Below are 16,944 nucleotides of genomic sequence, written 5' to 3'. Positions count from 1 at the left end.
GCATAAGATTTGTACAGCGATTGTGATTTCCATAGCAATTTGCGATTTCCATAGGTTTGGTAGTAAAAGCCCTGCAAAAACGCTTTGTACAACTACTGAAAATCTGTTTTGCAGTGATCCTATACTCATGTACAGAATGTATTGAAAATTGCTTGCTCTTAGGTGCCTGGGTCATTTCAGAACATAGCAAGAATTGATGAAATGTTAATAAATAATATAATCTTACAATACTCATACCATTAGAATTGTATTTTGTCTTGTTCCTGTTCAGCCCTGCTGTTTTCCCTCATGAGTCTTCAGGACTTCCCCAGGGCAGCCCCTATTCTATGGAACTCTCTTCCCTCATCAGGCTCGCCCCTACACCTTAAAGGGAACCTAAACTGAGAAGGATATGGATTTTTCCTTTTAAAATGCTACTAGTTGCCTGACTCTCCTGCTGATCCTATATCTCTAATACTTTTAGCCACAGCCCCTGAACAAGAATGCAGAGCAGATGCTCTGACTGAAGTCAGACTGGATTAGCTGCATTATTGTTTCAGGTCTGTGATCCATCCACTACTGCAGCCAAAGAGATCAACAGGACTGCCAGGCAACTGGTATTGTTTAAAAGGAAACATCCATATACCTCTCAGTTTAGGTTCCCTTTAAACTCATTCTAGCAGGCCTTATGTTAGGTACACACCATACAATTGTGTTACATTTTCTGTTATGCTAGGCATACACGGCTCGATTTTGCCGCTCAATTCTCCCGCCCGATCGATTCCCCGCTCGATTCCGCAGGCGATTCCCTTATCTTCCGCTCGTTTTTCCTATCTTTTTCCATTGTTCTTAATGAGGAATCGAGCGCGGAAACGATCGGGCGGGAGATCGGACATGTCGGATATTATCTATCGAGCCATCTAAAGGCTCGTATACACGTCGGATTTTCCAAACGACCTGTCATTTGGACGTTTGAACGTCCGGTCGTTTGGTTGTCAAATCGGGCGTGTGTACGATCGGACGTTCAGCTGATAAGACGGAGTTTGACGGATCCGCTTGGCGGAACGTTCAAATCCAGTCTTATCAGCTGAACGACGGATCGTACACATACCCGATGTGTGTACACACGCTCAGCGGATCGTTCAGAAACAGCCTTATCAGTCTGCCGACAGCGCGTACACATGCGCTACTGTCGGCTGAACGTCCGCCCAGCAGGAGGGTCTGACGGACCCGTTGTTGGCGAAAGTAGTGCGTGTGTATGCACCTTTACAGAAAATTGTATGGTGAAATCTAACAGAAAATTGTATGGTGTGTACTAGGCATTAAAGACCCATCTTATCAGCATTGCTTACCAGACATCTTTATAGGACTTATACCACAACCTGCCTTACGTGTGCCTTCTCCCCACCCCTTAGATTGTAAGCCTATCTGGCAGGGTTCTCCCCCCCCCCCCATGTTTGCTTCTCCGCCACCATGTGGACTCATTGGGCTTGATTCACAAAAGAGTGTTAACTGATAGCACGGCCGTGCTATGTAGTTAACACGCGAGGTGATGCGCGTGCAGCTCTGCTCGCGCAAAGTCTTACGCCCGCGTGCTAACGTTTGTGCACGATAACATTAACCTTTGTTTAGCACGCGTGCGTAAATCTTTGCACGCTCTTTGTGCAGCACGCCACTTCGCGTGTTAACTACATAGCACGGCCATGCTATCAGTTAACACTCTTTTGTGAATCAAGCCCATTGACTCTACTGCTATATTTATCCCTATATCACTATATTGTGTACCATTGCTGAACACTATAATGTCCCTGTGTAACATTGTTTACTGCTGTAATGTCTCCCCATCTATTATACAGCGCTGCATAATATAGTAACACTTTATAAATAAAGTGTATCAATAATAAAATTAATAATACTAACATGCATGTAGTCTGCACGCTTTTTGTTATCCAGCACTGCCTAATATATTGGCATTTTAGAAGCAAAAGATAATCATTTCTGTCTATCTCTATCACGCTTGATCTTCTGTGTTGCAGTTATGGCAGTTAGCGGGCTAACTGCGTGTTTTCCATCCTTTTCAGCCGATAATCAGATTATACTGAATCCTAACTCTAAAGTGGTAAACCTAGTAGACATCCTGAGGCAGAAATGTCAATGTGGAAATGAAGGTGAGTGATGGACCCGAGGACAATGGTGAAGGTGGAGATATAAACGCATTACAAAGCAAATGCGTTTTCTGATATGACTCGTGAAGTTTCAATTGACAGATTTGCGCTGCAGCACAATACAAGACTGGGAAATGCTTATGTTCTTTTTCAAAATGCTCCCGGCCACGCACTGATGCACAGCAAAGTTATGCAAATTCATGTGGAAGTCTATGGATTTTCCATGCAGGGAACACACCATGTGGAGTGTGTCAGAGCTGACAGCACCGCACAGTGTAATTATACCTAAACAGCCTTATTATATGCACAGCACAGTGAAAAATGAGTCCCCAGCATTGTTCAAAGTTTATGGGCTAATTGGAGCCTGGGAGTTAAATGATACCCGAAGTGATATGTGACATGATGAGATAGACATGTGTATGTACAGTGCCTAGCACACAAATAACTATGCTGTGTTCCTTTTTTCTTTCTCTGCCTGAAAGTGTTAAATATCAGGTATGTAAGTGGCTGACTCAGTCCTGACTCTCACTGATAAGAAATTCCCCTTGTTATCTCTTTCTTGCTCTCAGAAGCCATTTGCTGCTAGGAAAGTGTTTTATAGTTAGAATTTCTTATCAGTGAGGGTCACACTGTAGTCACTTCCTGTCTGAGTCAGGACTGAGTCAGCCACTTACATACCTGATATTTAACTATTTCAGGCAGAGAAAGAAAAAAAAGGAACACAGCATAGTTTTTTGTGAGCTAGGCACTGTACATACCCATGTCTATCTCATCGTGTCACATGTCACTTCGGGTATCCTGTAAGCAGTGTACTTTTTGTCTTATATGAGGGCTGGTGAACACCTCAAACTGCTAGCGTAATCGCAAACATTAAGCGTTTTTAGTGATTTTTCTAAGCGATTCTAGGCATGTGCCTAGCGATTTTCTAGTTATACCTAGCAATTTTCGGAGCGTTTTAGTGTAGAAATGCTAAATTTTTTACACAGTAGAGCTGGAAACGTACAGCTTTTGTAAAAAAAAAAAAAATGCCTGGAAAGTCGCTCTGGTCTAGCCCTTTTTAGAGCGATTTTCCACTTTCCTATACTTAAAGGGAACAGGAGATGAACCTAGACTGGGAAATGAAAAAGATGTTATACATACCTGGGGCTTCCTCCAGCCCCATCCGCTCTTATCGATCCCACGCCTACCTGCATCTACGAGAACCGGCTCCCGTCACTGACGTCATCGGAGCCAGCTACGCTGGAGAAGTGTGCCCTCTACGTATCTCTCCAGCGGCTGCTGCAGAGATACGCAAACAGTGCACTTCCTTTAAGCTTAGACTGGCTCCGACTGACGGAGTGGGGAGCCGGTTCTCATAGCTGCGGGCAGCGGAGGACAGCGGCGTGGGATCGATTAGAGCGTATGGGGCTAGAGGAAGCCCCAGGTATGTATAAAAGCTATTTCATTTCATCTATGGTTCCCTTTAACATTGAGGCTGAATCGCCTCAGAAATGCTGCAGGAACCGCGTTTGCGTTTGGGAAAAAAATCACATTGCTCTGGTGTGATCCATCCCATATAAATACATTAGCCAAGAGCTTTTCAAAGAAGTGCTCTATTAGGTGGGCACCAGCCCTTTCAGGTATATATGAAAGCATCTGTAAGATGCATTGTTACTAATGTCTTCTAGAACCAAAAATACTTTCAGTTATTGAGCTTTGAGTGTTCTAATATAATGTTAAACATTTATGTGATTTTTGTTATTAGGCTTTTTTTTTAATATTGCAGAATAATAAAGTATGTGTTTACAGTATTATAGTCCTGCCAAGCTTTTATCAAAGAAAACTAAACTTTCTAGTGTCTTTTTTTTGTATATGGTTGTTACTGGCTCTGAGGACTTAAAGTGGTCTGAAACTCTGACATAACATTCAATAAAAATGTGTTTTTCTACTTTTTATTATTCATAGTTATCATATTTGCTTTTGTGCACAAGTAATATTGTCTGTTTACAAATTACAAAGTGTAGTTTTTCTTGCCCTGAAAGATCCCATTGCTTTTTATTCCAACTGCTTTTTATTATATATTAAAATCTTCTAATCAGTTGTTCTGAACTGTGTGTGTGCCTGAAGCAGAGACGGCTTCTCAGAAAGTGTTTTTTAATTGTTGTATACAAGACAAATGTATCAACATCGGAATATAAACAAAAATACTGTTATCTCCAGTTTGAATGTGGATTTGAAGCTGTATGGCAGTACAAAGTGCTTTGTTTAACCATTTCAGTGATATTCTGCTAAAAAAAATTCTGAGATAGTAGCTTTAAAGCTGTGAGGATTCTTTTAGAGCAAAGCAGTAGTGCTGACTTTCAGACTACTTGAATTACTGTTTAGAAGAAGGCACCTGAGGATGGGCTGAGCATGAAACATGTTGTGTATTATCTGCTAAGCGCTGCCAGATCAAGGAAAGATAGGACCCATGGGCAAAGGTAATATGCCTCCCCCCAGCAAATTCAGCCCCCAGGGCCCTCGAGCCATGCTCAGCTGCATGATTTATGGCCAGGCCCTCCCAAAGTCTTCCACCACTTTGTGCTCCAGTCCCAGGGGCCACTGCAGAATTATAATTCACCTCTACCAACGCGCTACTGTGTCTATGCTCCCGGCGCTGCCTGCCTCTTCTCAGTGACCTGGTGCATGACTCACATGTCATTACACAAACAGGCGCCAGGTCACTGAGAAGAGGCAGGCAGCACCGGGAATGAAGAATGGAAACCACGAATCATGCAGGGGCCCCGGAGAGCACAAGGCGGCAGGAGACACTGGAGTGGTCTGGCAGTGCGTGGGGCACGGCAGAATTGCCCCTTTTGTCTTAATGGCAGCACCGGCCCTGGAGTGCTATGTCCTTCTTTGTTCGTTTGGATACGTATAAACGGGAGTCATGTACCTGTTGGATGTCAGGCACCATCTGGCCGTGCTATTATCGGTTGTTCTTTGGGGAAGAAATATACAACTGAAGACAGTTTACACAATGGCCTCTATTCATAAAGCATTCCCGCATGCGGTAATGCTCAAAACAGCTGACTTTACCGACCATTTAGCAAAGTGTTCATTCATAAAAGCTGTTTCCGCATGAAAAGCTACAATTCCTGAGCAGTGCGGGAAATTACCGCCTTATGCGGTGATTAACACAACACGTCACTAATGCTGGGAATACATGGTACGCTTGTACCGTGTAATCGAGCCGCGCGATAGATTCCGGCGCATCCCGCGGGCGCCCGGATCGATTCCCGCTCGTCCCCGTGGGCGGCTTCTTATCTTCCGCTCGTTTATTCTTTTGTTCTGCCCGCCGGTATCGAGCGCGGAATCGATCTGTCGGGGTATCGGACGCGTTGGAAATTATCAATCGAGCCATCAGCGGCTCGATTGATAAGACAAATCTAACCGTGTATGCCCAGCATAATGTCAATTCATAAAGATTAGAACAGGCGGAATGTGAACGGAGAATCCCGGCTATTTAGATAATGCGATAAGCCAGCAGATAACAGCCAAGCTAATGGAGACAGACCTCCCAGGCAGCTGCAGTGAGAGCAGAGCAAAACATGCATCCAGGAATACCAAGGCTGTGTTTTTTAACCCCTTGGGTACCTGTTTTCAGATAAATTTCACATCAGAAAGCCTGCATGTGTAACATTTCTTAAAGTTCTTCTAAGCTGTGGCAATTAAATAGATTGTTTAGAAAGACTATTAGACAGATTCAGAGAAGATTCAGGGCAAGGAGAGGCAGTTTTAAAAAAAATGTACATGTAAAGGGATGCTGGGGCTGCCTCCTTTATAGTAACCCTGTCTCTGCACAGAGAAAATGTATCAACTCAGCAGCACCGCTAGTTTAGTGTTGGAATTCCCCGACCTTTTATCGCAAGTGTAAACATTTTTATGAATTAGCACACAAAAGTCTAAAATACCGATGCAGTGTTTTCCCTCCAAGATTTTTTCCCCCGCAAATGTTTTATGAATAGAGCCCAATGTGTAAACTTTTTCATTTCTACCACTGCATTTCTGCCATCACAACATATTGATTTGTGAACATTCCCATTGACTACGACTAGGGATGGTCAATAAGATGCAAATCATTCCCAGTTGATGCAGGATGATGCTAATTATGTATTTAAAATGTATGCAGCTTGAAAATGGACCCATCAGATCCTGACAAGGGGGCATTCAGTGGGGTTCAACTTCAAGTTGCATACAAAATTTGCATAATCCTGCATCAACTCAGAATTATTTGCATCTCATTGACCATTCCTACCACTGATCTAGTGCAGCTGCAAGCATAATTCTGATTACAACATGCTGGAGGAAGTTTAGGGTTGATAGTTAGCTGGTCAGGTTAAACAGGAACGCTATGCAGCACAGCGGCGTAGTGGTTAGTGCTCTTGCCTTGTAGTGCTGGGTTTCCGGTTTGAATCTCAGCCAGGGCACTATCTGCACGGAGTTTGTATGTTCTCCCCGTGTCTGGGTGAGTTTCCTCTAGGCACTCCGGTTTCCTCCCGCATCCCAAAAACATACAGGTAAGTTAATTGGCTTCCCCCTTAATTGGCTCTGGACTATGATACATACACATGATATAGACATATGACTATGGTAGGGATTAGATTGGGAGCTCCACTGAGGGACAGTTAGCGTAGCGACAAGATAATATACTCTGTACAGCGCTGCAGAAGATTTCGGATCTATATAAATACTAAATAATAATCATAATAATAAAGCTATCGTTGCACTTTGTGTGCTTATTGTATTTTCCAGCAGAAGTCAGTTGGTTGCCCTTCCTGTTTTAGGGCGGCATACTGTCATTCTACTTGTTTGCCACACAGTGACCATTGGACATATTGCCATGTGTCTAGATGACAGCTGGTACAGGAGGCAGCAAAATACCCCTCACTGCTGCCCTGCTGCTTGATAGTGCAGTAGGGCTAGGCTAATGATGCCATCAAGGTGTTCACAACTATTTAAACATATCTTCCAGCTTTTTATTTTTTTTATTTTTACAGTTTTAAAGTAAGCCTTATGAAAGGGTCTCAAGAATGTGTATAGGAAACTTTCTAGGGGCCTATAAGAATTCCTCTGTAATCTGTTAGTTGAATTGAAATTGATGCATAGTAAGCTATGGTTATGGTCAGGTCACATGGGTGACTCTCCTGCTGTCACATATCTCCAGCAGCTGAGATTCATAGCTAGACTTGTATTAATAGTGATTGTTGTCAGTGACAGTTTTGCTTCTTAAAAACAATGGCAATCTTCAGTTGCTTGGAAACTAGAGGTCAAATTTCTACAAACGGATGCAAATACCTGTAAGTTAATGACATGTTGCTGCAGCAGAGTCACCAAAATAAGACACCTTACTTCTTAAAGACATATTTTAAAGTTTAACATATGTACGATTTATTTTGCTCAGTCTCTGAAAGCCAGATAGTTTAAATAGACGTTAAAGAGGAACTGGAGTGAAAATAACGAATTCATAAAATTGCTTATTTTTTACAGTAGACTTATTTAGTCAGTCTTTGCCCTTAGTAAAATCGTTCCTCATCCTGATTTACATTCTGAAATTTATCACAGGTGGGGACATTGTTGGTCCTGTCAGGTGCATCTCTGGGGAATGTTCGTTTTCAGAGAGTTCCGAAGCCAGTACAAAATATACTTGGTTTCCCAGAATGCTGTAGGAGGAGAATTCCATATAGCAAAACAGTCAAGACTAAGCATATCCAGAAGGGCAGGGCTACATACCAATATAAAAATATACATTTAGGGCTCAGACACACTATAAGCGCTTTTCTGAGCGTTTGTGCTTCTGTGAGCGCTTTTTAAAAATGTCTCCCATTCACTTACATTAAAATCGCATAAAAATCACTACAATCGCGTAAAATCGCTGATGCATAAAAACATAAGCGATTTTAATGCAAGTGAATGGGAGCAATTTTTAAAAAGCGTTCAGAAAGCGCTGATTAAATGCAAACGCTCAGAAAAGCGCTTAAAGTGTGTCTGAGTCCAAGTGTTTCTGAAGCTAAAACCAGGATATTTAGTGTAAAAGTGTGCATCCTGAATACTTCACTGCATTCTATATGTCAGTACAGTGCTTCTTTAAATATGTAGGTTTTACTTACTTCTGTTGTGACCCTTCATAGACATAGCTCTTTAAAATTCAGCTTCCGGGCAGTTGTGAGTTATGGTGAGTGCTCGTTGCAGATTGGATGGGTTAAGAGCAAACTCCAGCCGTGTGCCAAATCTGGCCCTCCAAGCCATTAAATTTAGCCCTCAAGTGGTTTCTCCACTTTGCATTATGTTAGGCCCACTCTAGACCAGCAGAGAAGCTATGTTGGAGGTGAAGCCCTAGAACACCATGGAAGCCATATGGGGGAGTTAAGGGGAAAGCGCTAAACACTATGGAACTGTATAGGGGAAGGTGGGGGCCACTAAGGATCTGTATAGGGGCAGGAGGACCACTAGACACCAGACAACTGTGTAGGGGTCGGAGGAGGGCCATTAGAAACCAGAGAACTTTATAAGGGAGGAGGCCAGTAGACATTGAGGTTGGCCCACGACTAGGTCCCAGTGTACAATTTCGGCCCACTTTGTATTTGAGTTTGACACCCTTGGTTTAGAGTAAGCAGAACCTCAGACACATTCTAGCACAGCTCCTTTTTTTGTTTCAAACTCTACTATTTAGGTTAACAGTTCAGTAATAAACTCTGTACATAGAGTTATTTTGAAATGTTTAAATCAAAATAAAAAATAAAACTGTGATGAAGTTTATACCACAAAAAAAAAATAATGCCAGCATCCAACTATCAATCGCCTATGTTCTCAAATTTACCAGTTTGTCTTCCACAGTGGCCATAGATCTCTTGGATGAATCGGGAAACCTAATAAATCTCACTGATCTGGAGGGCTCTCATGACATAGCTACCAATTACCTAAAAGAACGACAGTGCTACATTCTGGTCAAAATAATCCGTAAGTACACTCATGTAAGATATCCAGCTTTTTTCTCCCCTTATGCAGGTGTTTTACTGTTCCATGTGTTGCCTACAGTACAGACAGATCTCACACTTGACAAGATTGCATGCGGTTTTCAGTACTGTGAATTTGCATTAGAACTGACAGCCCATGTAAATCAATCTGTTTGCTTACAAGTGCATGTAGTGTGTGGAAAAATGCATGCGAAAGTACATGTATGTTTTCCATGGCTGAAATTTTGTAAGCTCTTTTGACTATTTCTGTATAAATATGACTTCATCCATACTTGTCCACTAACTGAAGCTTCAGGGAGCATCCCTAACTGCACAAGTTGATCTACCATAGAATGATTCAGGCAGGGATTGTTAGTTCGCATTTTCATGCAATGCGAAATTCCACATAACCGAACACTATATGTAATCCTATGGGCCTCCCATGATTTGTAAAGCAATACTGATTTCTACATTACAATTAATCTGCATTTAAAATATTGACATTGCACTCAGTGTATTTCAATTGGAATTAACCGCTTGCCGACTGCTCCACACCAATTGGCGTGAGCAGTGCGGCAGCCCTAGGACCACTCCACGCCAATCGCTTTCTATGAGGATTGCAGGAGAGCGTACCCGCTGATGCGCACGCATCTCTGCTATGATGACGGAGCTCCGCTCCACCTTCAGTCTCCCAGCAGCGAACTCCGCTCAGACACTTTTAGACGGCGAAACCATCTAATAACCCTGTACAGCGCTGCTCCCTATGTAGTCAGGGAAGCCTATGACAGCCGATCACAGTGGTTGGCTGGTGGTGGGAGGGGGCAATAAAAAAATAAGTAAAAAATAAAAAAAATTATTAAAAAATAATACAAATATTTATATAAAAAAAAATCTGGGGAGGAATCAGACCGGATTAATAAAGATCTATGTTGGTGGGGAGAAAATGTGGGAAATCACTTGTGTGCTGAGTTGTGCGGCCCTGCAGCAAGCCCTTAAAGCTGCAGTGGCCTTTTTTGTTAAAAATGACCTGGTCACCAGGGGCGTTTAACACCACGGTCCTCAAGTGGTTAATTTGCACCGTTTTTTAAATGTGCTTTTTTTTTGTGCATGTGTTTTTAGGTTAATGATGCCTGATGATGCGTTTCCTGTTTCTGTATCTTGTCCTCTGAAAGTGGATAAAAAACCTTATATGGCAAAATGCCGGAAAAAAAGGCATTACAACACAAGTAATATGCACATATAAAAAGCACGCGCATTAAAAAAAAATGTAAAAAAAATGCATGCTTTTATGCAAATGTAAGTGTGAACCCTCTCTTACATCAGTGAAAAAGCATGTCTGTTTCGCTATACGCGTTTGTGCAGTTCTTTACAATGCATTTTAATGTTTGTATCAACTGCACTTTGTGATCATTTATACAAATCAGATTCATTTTTAAAGCAAAACTACACATAGCCTCTAATGAACTGTCTGACTTGTAGGGGAAGGCACTGAGCCGGCCCGCTACGAGTCCATGCTGGAGAACTTGTGGAAGCGGCATCCAGAGTTAGCAGGTGAGATCAAAGCTAATCAATACTCCATTTTAGAAAGAACCTGAATGGACATGGGAATATCTTATGTTTTGTATATAATCCAAGGGGTTATCACAGGGGAAACTATGAAAATGAATGTGTTTGAGATAAACATCCAGGTTATTAATTCCTCATACATTGCACTGTTAGAACAAGGTACTCTATTTCCTATATAGTTGATTCTCTGCATTATTATAGCATGTGTCCTTTTATTAATGTATTAGCCAAGTAGCCCCTACTGTTGCTAACATAATCATATATTATAATTATGCCTATTGATGCATATGTTTGTTAGGAGTGCTCCGTAATTGTATATAAATGATTTTCACACATTCCTTGATGCTTTTTAGCTAACTGTAAGTACTTACAGTATATATATATATATATATATATATATATATATATGTATGTATATATGCAGAAATGTTCAGTTTCCCAGGGAGAGGGGAACAAAACTTGCAAAATGTATAAAAAAAGTTAGTAAAAGCTGGGCACCCTAACAGTAAGATGGGTCCATCCCATTCCTTTAAGTGGTGCTTTTATCATCACAGCAATGACATGCTTTCTGCCCAACACATGTTATTAATATCCATGTCCTCTCAAAGGGCAGGAGCTATTTCATCCTTAACCACTTGCCGACCGCACACTCATACCGTGCGGCGGCAAAGTGGTAGCTGGAGGACCAGCGATGCAGATCTGCGTCGCCAGGTGCCTCCCTAATTAATCGGGAAAGGCCGCTCGCGCGAGCGGCCGTTTCCTGTTAGATCACGGAGCAGGTCTCAGACTAAATGTAAACGCAGGAGACGTATGTCTCCTTTGTTTACATCAGCAGCGCCGTAAGGCAGATCGGTGATCCCCGGCCAATCCTGTCACAGGCTGCACAGGACGGATAGCGTCCTGTGCAGCCCGGATCACCAGGGGGAATTTCGCCGCGGAGGGGGGCTTTGAGGTGCCCCCCCCCCACAACATGCCTGCCTACCGGAGCGATCAGACCCCACCTGCACATCATCCCCATAGGGGGGAAAAAGGGGGGCGATCTGATCGCTTGCATGCCACCTGATCTGTGCTGGGGGCTGCAGCCCACCCAGCACAGATCACAAAAAACAGCGCTCATCCTTAAGGGGGGGTAAAGGCTGGGTCCTCAAGTGGTTAATGGTGTTACACTTCTGCCCAAAGAAAAAAGAGAGTAGGTACAATGATGGTAATAGCAGCAGAAAACAATGACCATATGAATTCAGAAAATTCCTGCCAAATAGTTCACCAATATTGTATCGGGAAAATTGAGAATGACAATACCTCCCTTTTAAACTAAAAAGAGAGTAGTTCCAAAATAGAAAAAAAACAAACAGGCTTGACTGGACTGAATATTATAGTACAACATAGATATAAATGAAACATCAGACCAAGCAGGATTTTCTACAGGTTTATCAATACGCAGTATAAAGAAAAGCTAAAACAGTTACACCATCTAGTGGCTAAAGTTAGGTACTACAACAAAAAAAAACCACCGTAAGGACTAGTACTACAATTCAAAAGGTCAATTCGCAACTGCTTTTGCAAGCGGTCAAATGCTTTTCTGCAAGCGTGCATTTGACAGCTTTTGGCAGCTTCTAGTGTTTTCACCCCCGCAGGGGGAAGGGGGGCACAGAAGCACAGCAGTAAGTGAGCCTGAAAGCAGCATGTTGCTCCCAGGTTCAGCTGAAAGGATGGTAAAAATCAGGATCGGAACACGGCGTTCACACTAACAACTGCCGGTGACAGCCATCTGAATTATACAAATGTTTTTAATTATGCGTAGGGTTTTAGTTGTGCCAACATGCTGAAGGCCACTTTAGTAAATACATCACGTGTTTCTTTTTATAATCTTCAGTTAGATGAGCCATCAAATCCAGTTTGGAATTTTGGGGTCTAGTAAACACTTCTTAGGCCTGGAACCCACTAGCTGTACATCAATAAAGTCATTTCTAATTGCTTGTGATTTAAGAAGCTTTTGCTAATGTGATGCTGTGTGTGTGATCCAACTTGAGGTATGTTATTTTATAAAAATTACCCATAGCACATTAGCAAGATCTTTACAAATCACTAGCACTTAGAAAAGGCTGCTAGTGGGTTTGAGGCCTTACATCTAGAACTGCAGTATGTATACTGCTATTCCATTTCTATGTAATGATACCAGGGTGTGCTGTACAGCCAAGTAGGCGTTAGTTATTGTAAACTGTATGTACTGAACCCATCAGCTTACTCTACAGTGCCAAAAAAGATAAAGTGTTATAAAATCATTAATATGTGTTTTGTTGGCAGAGCGTCTGCAAAAGTTATCCAATCCCAATGTGCGGGACAAGGGGAGGAGCTCTGTTGCTAAGAAACCCAAAGCAGTCAAAGAGACACCATTTTCTTCTCCTACAAAACCAAGAGGTGCTTCCCAGCTGAAGGTCCGGCCAGCCTGACACACATAAACATATGTATTTGTTAAGTTGCATTATATGAAAAAAACAGAAATGCAACTTTCCTGTTTTTTTTTTATTGTCGTTATTAACTGGCTTTCACTTTATTACAATAAAACTTTTTTTATATAGAAAACAATGCAAGTCAGCTAAGCTCAAACGTATGAAATATGGTAAGTAAAAAAAATGTTCCGATTTACCTTTCACAAATTATAATAAACATTGAAACACGAATTTGTAATCAAAAGTCAGGAACTCTCTATAGTTTTACTTACAAGGTTTGACTGTTGATTCTAGATGGATATTTTGAGAATTGTGTCATTTTTTTTATCCATAAAAAGATGCAAAGGCATCATAAGCCTGCATTTGCAAAAATCACTTCAGTGCACACTATTATTATTGTATGTATATAATAATTATGTACATGGAGGTTTTAGCAAATCAGCAGCAAATTGTAAAGCTACAGTATGTACAGATGCTACATTCTCATTGCCAAAGATGATTGTCATGAAAATCTTGCATCAGTACAGGTCTAGCACAATGTCATCGATGATCCTTTGTCATGGATCACTAATGACTGACCAGTATTGTTACACTATTGAAGGCCTTGTGGTGAGGCACCTCTTGCTTCTTCTCCATCCCTTCTCCATAGAACAGAACAGGCTTCTTGGCAGATGTACAAACTGCTTGCCTGTACATTGTTGCTAAACTGTTCTCTGACTAACATTACTAACAACCAGCTGACAAACTGAGCTTCTCTACATATCTTTAAGCTACGTTTTCAGTGGGTTGTTGCGGAAGGTTGGACAATATAATCAAATTGCTAATGAGATGCAGATACATAGCATTGTAATGGCACCTTCAAATTGGTGCATTTGCAGTGCAGTGCAACGGATCCGTAGGCATAATGTGCATACCCCGTAAGCATACATGTGTGGGCTGTATGTTTCACTGTATGTGTCGCATTGTGCATTACTATCCTGGTTTTGCAGAATATGCGATGTAATGCCCAACAATGAACATGGCCTTACAGTAAACTCTTATTGACCTAATCTGCAAAAGTAAACAGAGTGACTCCTTGCTGATAGCTCTGTTTGAGGATAAGTATAAATAATATATATATTCAGTCCTTAGTCTGATGAAACTTTTCCTTTAGGCTGCATGCATACCATATGCATTTTCGCAAAATTTACAAAGGCACAAATAAAATCAAGCACGAACTTGTAATTTTGCATGCATTTTACATTAGTGTGTACAAAGTCTAAAGGCTCTGTATGCAAAATATTACAAATGGTATGTAACGATCCGCTCAGCTGCCTGCGCAGGCAGGCAGCCTTTTGATTATTATTCAGGTCTGCATGCTGCAGGACTCTGGAAAGTAGACCTTCTGTCAGTTTTGCAGCTTGTGCTTGCTGAGGAATTTGCATACGTTGTCATGCAAATTGCCTGGCCACATTCATTGGAGGCGTGTACTATAAGTAGTATGTGTGTCCCACAATGCTTCGCTGCTCATAGAGGTTTGTTCCTGCTGGACTCACCTGGAGTGTCAGCCACTGCTATCTTAGTATAGTTAAGGGCTCGTTTCCACTAGGGCGAATCCGCATGCGGGCACTGCATGCGGATTCGCATAGCTAATGTTAGTGGATGGGGCTGTTTCCACCTGTGCGGCGTGCGGGAGCGATTTGGCGGCGGGCCAAATCTGCACGGCGGGACCCGCAGAATTCGCCTGCGTCGGGAATCCGTGCGAATCGCCGCTAATGTATTTAATAGTAAAAACGCATGCGTTTGTTACATGCGTTTTTACCCGCGATTTCGCGTGCGATTTCGCACCCTTCTCAATGTTATTTTGCCCTGGCAGTGTCATGGTTAATTTCGCATGGCACCCTGCCATGCGAAATCGCATGCGAAATCGCGGGTAAAACGCATGCGGAAACGCACCCGCATGCGTTTTTACAAGCGTCGGAATGCCGGCGAAATCGCGTCGCACTAGTGGAAACGGGCCCTAATTCTTGGGGAGTGCTCCTTGCATTCCTAGTTAGTGCAGTCAGTTTGTGTATAATTTGTACTGCCTATTCTGTCCTGTCTTGTCTGTTGCGATTGCGCTGTCACCAGCGGCGGTTGATAGCGAATCGCTCTGTCTTGTTTGGATCGCACTAGCCTCTAGCGGTAGCGGCTGTGGATCCTTCTGATCTAGTTCCTGGAGTGTAAGCTGGAGCAGCGGTTGCTACCAGCTACCTCATCTGATCTGTCTTGTTTAGATCGCACTAGCCGCTAGCGTTAGCGGCTGTGGATCTTTCTGATCTGTGTTCCTGCTTGGATCACACTTGCTCTGGCGGAAGAGCGGTGGATCCTTTCTGCCTAGTTCCTGTTTCTCGTTTGTCTGATACGGGCGCTTGCTGTAGGCTCGATGAGGTAACCGTTAAGCAAGCGTTCACGTTCTTTGTTTCGTGTTTGTCTGTTGATGGTTAGTTAGGCGTGCTTGTCTCTATTGTGCTTATCACGTGGAGACCGCGCATAACCGCGTGCACTGTTGCGAATGAGTGCGGTGTTCGCGGTTAGCTAGCGTTTATTATTTTCTGTATCTTCTCATTGTATGATTTACTGTGCCTTTGCTATTCTCGTATTCTGTTCTGATCTGCCTTGTGTCACTTCTGGCAATCGCCGTTCTTGGCGGTTGCGTTTCTGTTTCGCACCTGCTGTTGTGTGTGCGCGGTCGCGGGGTGGCGACTAGATTGGCGCACACACATACAACCTGTCCCTTTGCTCGTTCTCATTCGCAATCGCTTCTCTTGCGATTGCGTTCTGCGCTTCGTGCAATTCCTGTTTGGCATTTGTGGAGGTGCAGGGGATTAGTTCCTCTGCGCTCCCCAGCGCCCTCTGCCGACAGGAATTTCCCTCTACTGGTGCTTGCACCAAAAGCTGGGTTCTAGCATCTTGACACGCTTGTGGAGGACCTCCGCAGTGTCAGCGCACATCTTTGTGCGCTGAACACGGAGATATCCCACAATCGTTACATGGTACTAACAAGATGATATGCTGCTGAGCACTCCTCAGTAGCCAGTGTAAAGAAAGGCATGCTGAGCTCTTACAGTGAACCTATGCTCAATTCCCATGAAGCAAAGCCTACTGTGAAGACAGAACATGCTCCAGGCTTTAAGGGCCAACTTACACTACACATGGCAATGTTCTATCCATAACTGTGAATGTGGCCATTCATACCATGTACATTATGATGTGCAATGTCATTTTTCACCCACAGTAAGCTTATTTGGTCTCACATGCACAAGAAAAAAAGTGGGGGAAAAGTCACTGCATCTTATAGTCCAAATTCAGGGAGATCCTGATTTGTGAACAATATGCCAATATGAACCTCCAACCTGATGCAACGTAGGGAACTCCCTGTACTGTGCCCATGCAGAGGACACGGTGACTAACGGAGGATGCAGGGAGCATAGAGGAGGACACAAGAGGGACACAAAGGGGCATAGAGGAGGACACAAGAGGGACACAAAGGGGCATAGAGGAGGACACAAGGGAAACACCAAGGGGTATAGAGGAGGACACAAGGGAAACACCAAGGGGCACAGAGGAGGACACAAGCAGACACATGGGGGACACAAGAGGTAGAACGGTACATAATCCACAAGATGCCCCTTCACCATGGATGCACAAGGTTTAGTATATATTTTTTTCCTCCTGGTTTTTGTCCTCTAAATCTAGGTGCGTCTTATGGTCAAGAGTGTCTTACAGTCCGAAAAATACGGTATATCATAATGCATGTGTTTAAAAAAGTACACATAGGGCATTATGAAA

At 42.8% G+C, this 16,944-nt stretch overlaps 1 protein-coding gene across 5 annotated transcripts in view; it reads left to right on the top strand.

Moving 5' to 3' along the window:
* Window positions 1–13,398, top strand: part of C1H22orf15 (chromosome 1 C22orf15 homolog) — a 57,852-nt gene extending 44,454 nt beyond the window's left edge. For 4 of the 5 annotated variants that reach the window (XM_068242800.1, XM_068242793.1, XM_068242781.1 and 1 more), the window contains exons 3-6: window positions 2,061–2,147; window positions 9,000–9,122; window positions 10,598–10,669; window positions 12,989–13,382. In XM_068242800.1, the coding sequence (XP_068098901.1) occupies window positions 2,061–2,147; window positions 9,000–9,122; window positions 10,598–10,669; window positions 12,989–13,134 (428 nt within the window). In that variant the 3' untranslated portion in view covers window positions 13,135–13,382. Of the gene's footprint in view, window positions 1–2,060; window positions 2,148–8,999; window positions 9,123–10,597; window positions 10,670–12,988 lie in introns of all 5 variants that reach the window. The other variant, XM_068242807.1, reaches the window with a different exon arrangement.
* The last annotated feature ends 3,546 nt before the right edge of the window (window positions 13,399–16,944 follow it).

This window comes from Hyperolius riggenbachi, chromosome 1 (genome assembly GCF_040937935.1).
Source record: "Hyperolius riggenbachi isolate aHypRig1 chromosome 1, aHypRig1.pri, whole genome shotgun sequence".
Classification (NCBI taxonomy): domain Eukaryota; kingdom Metazoa; phylum Chordata; class Amphibia; order Anura; family Hyperoliidae; genus Hyperolius; species Hyperolius riggenbachi.
This window is presented reverse-complemented; position numbering and strand designations above follow the sequence as displayed.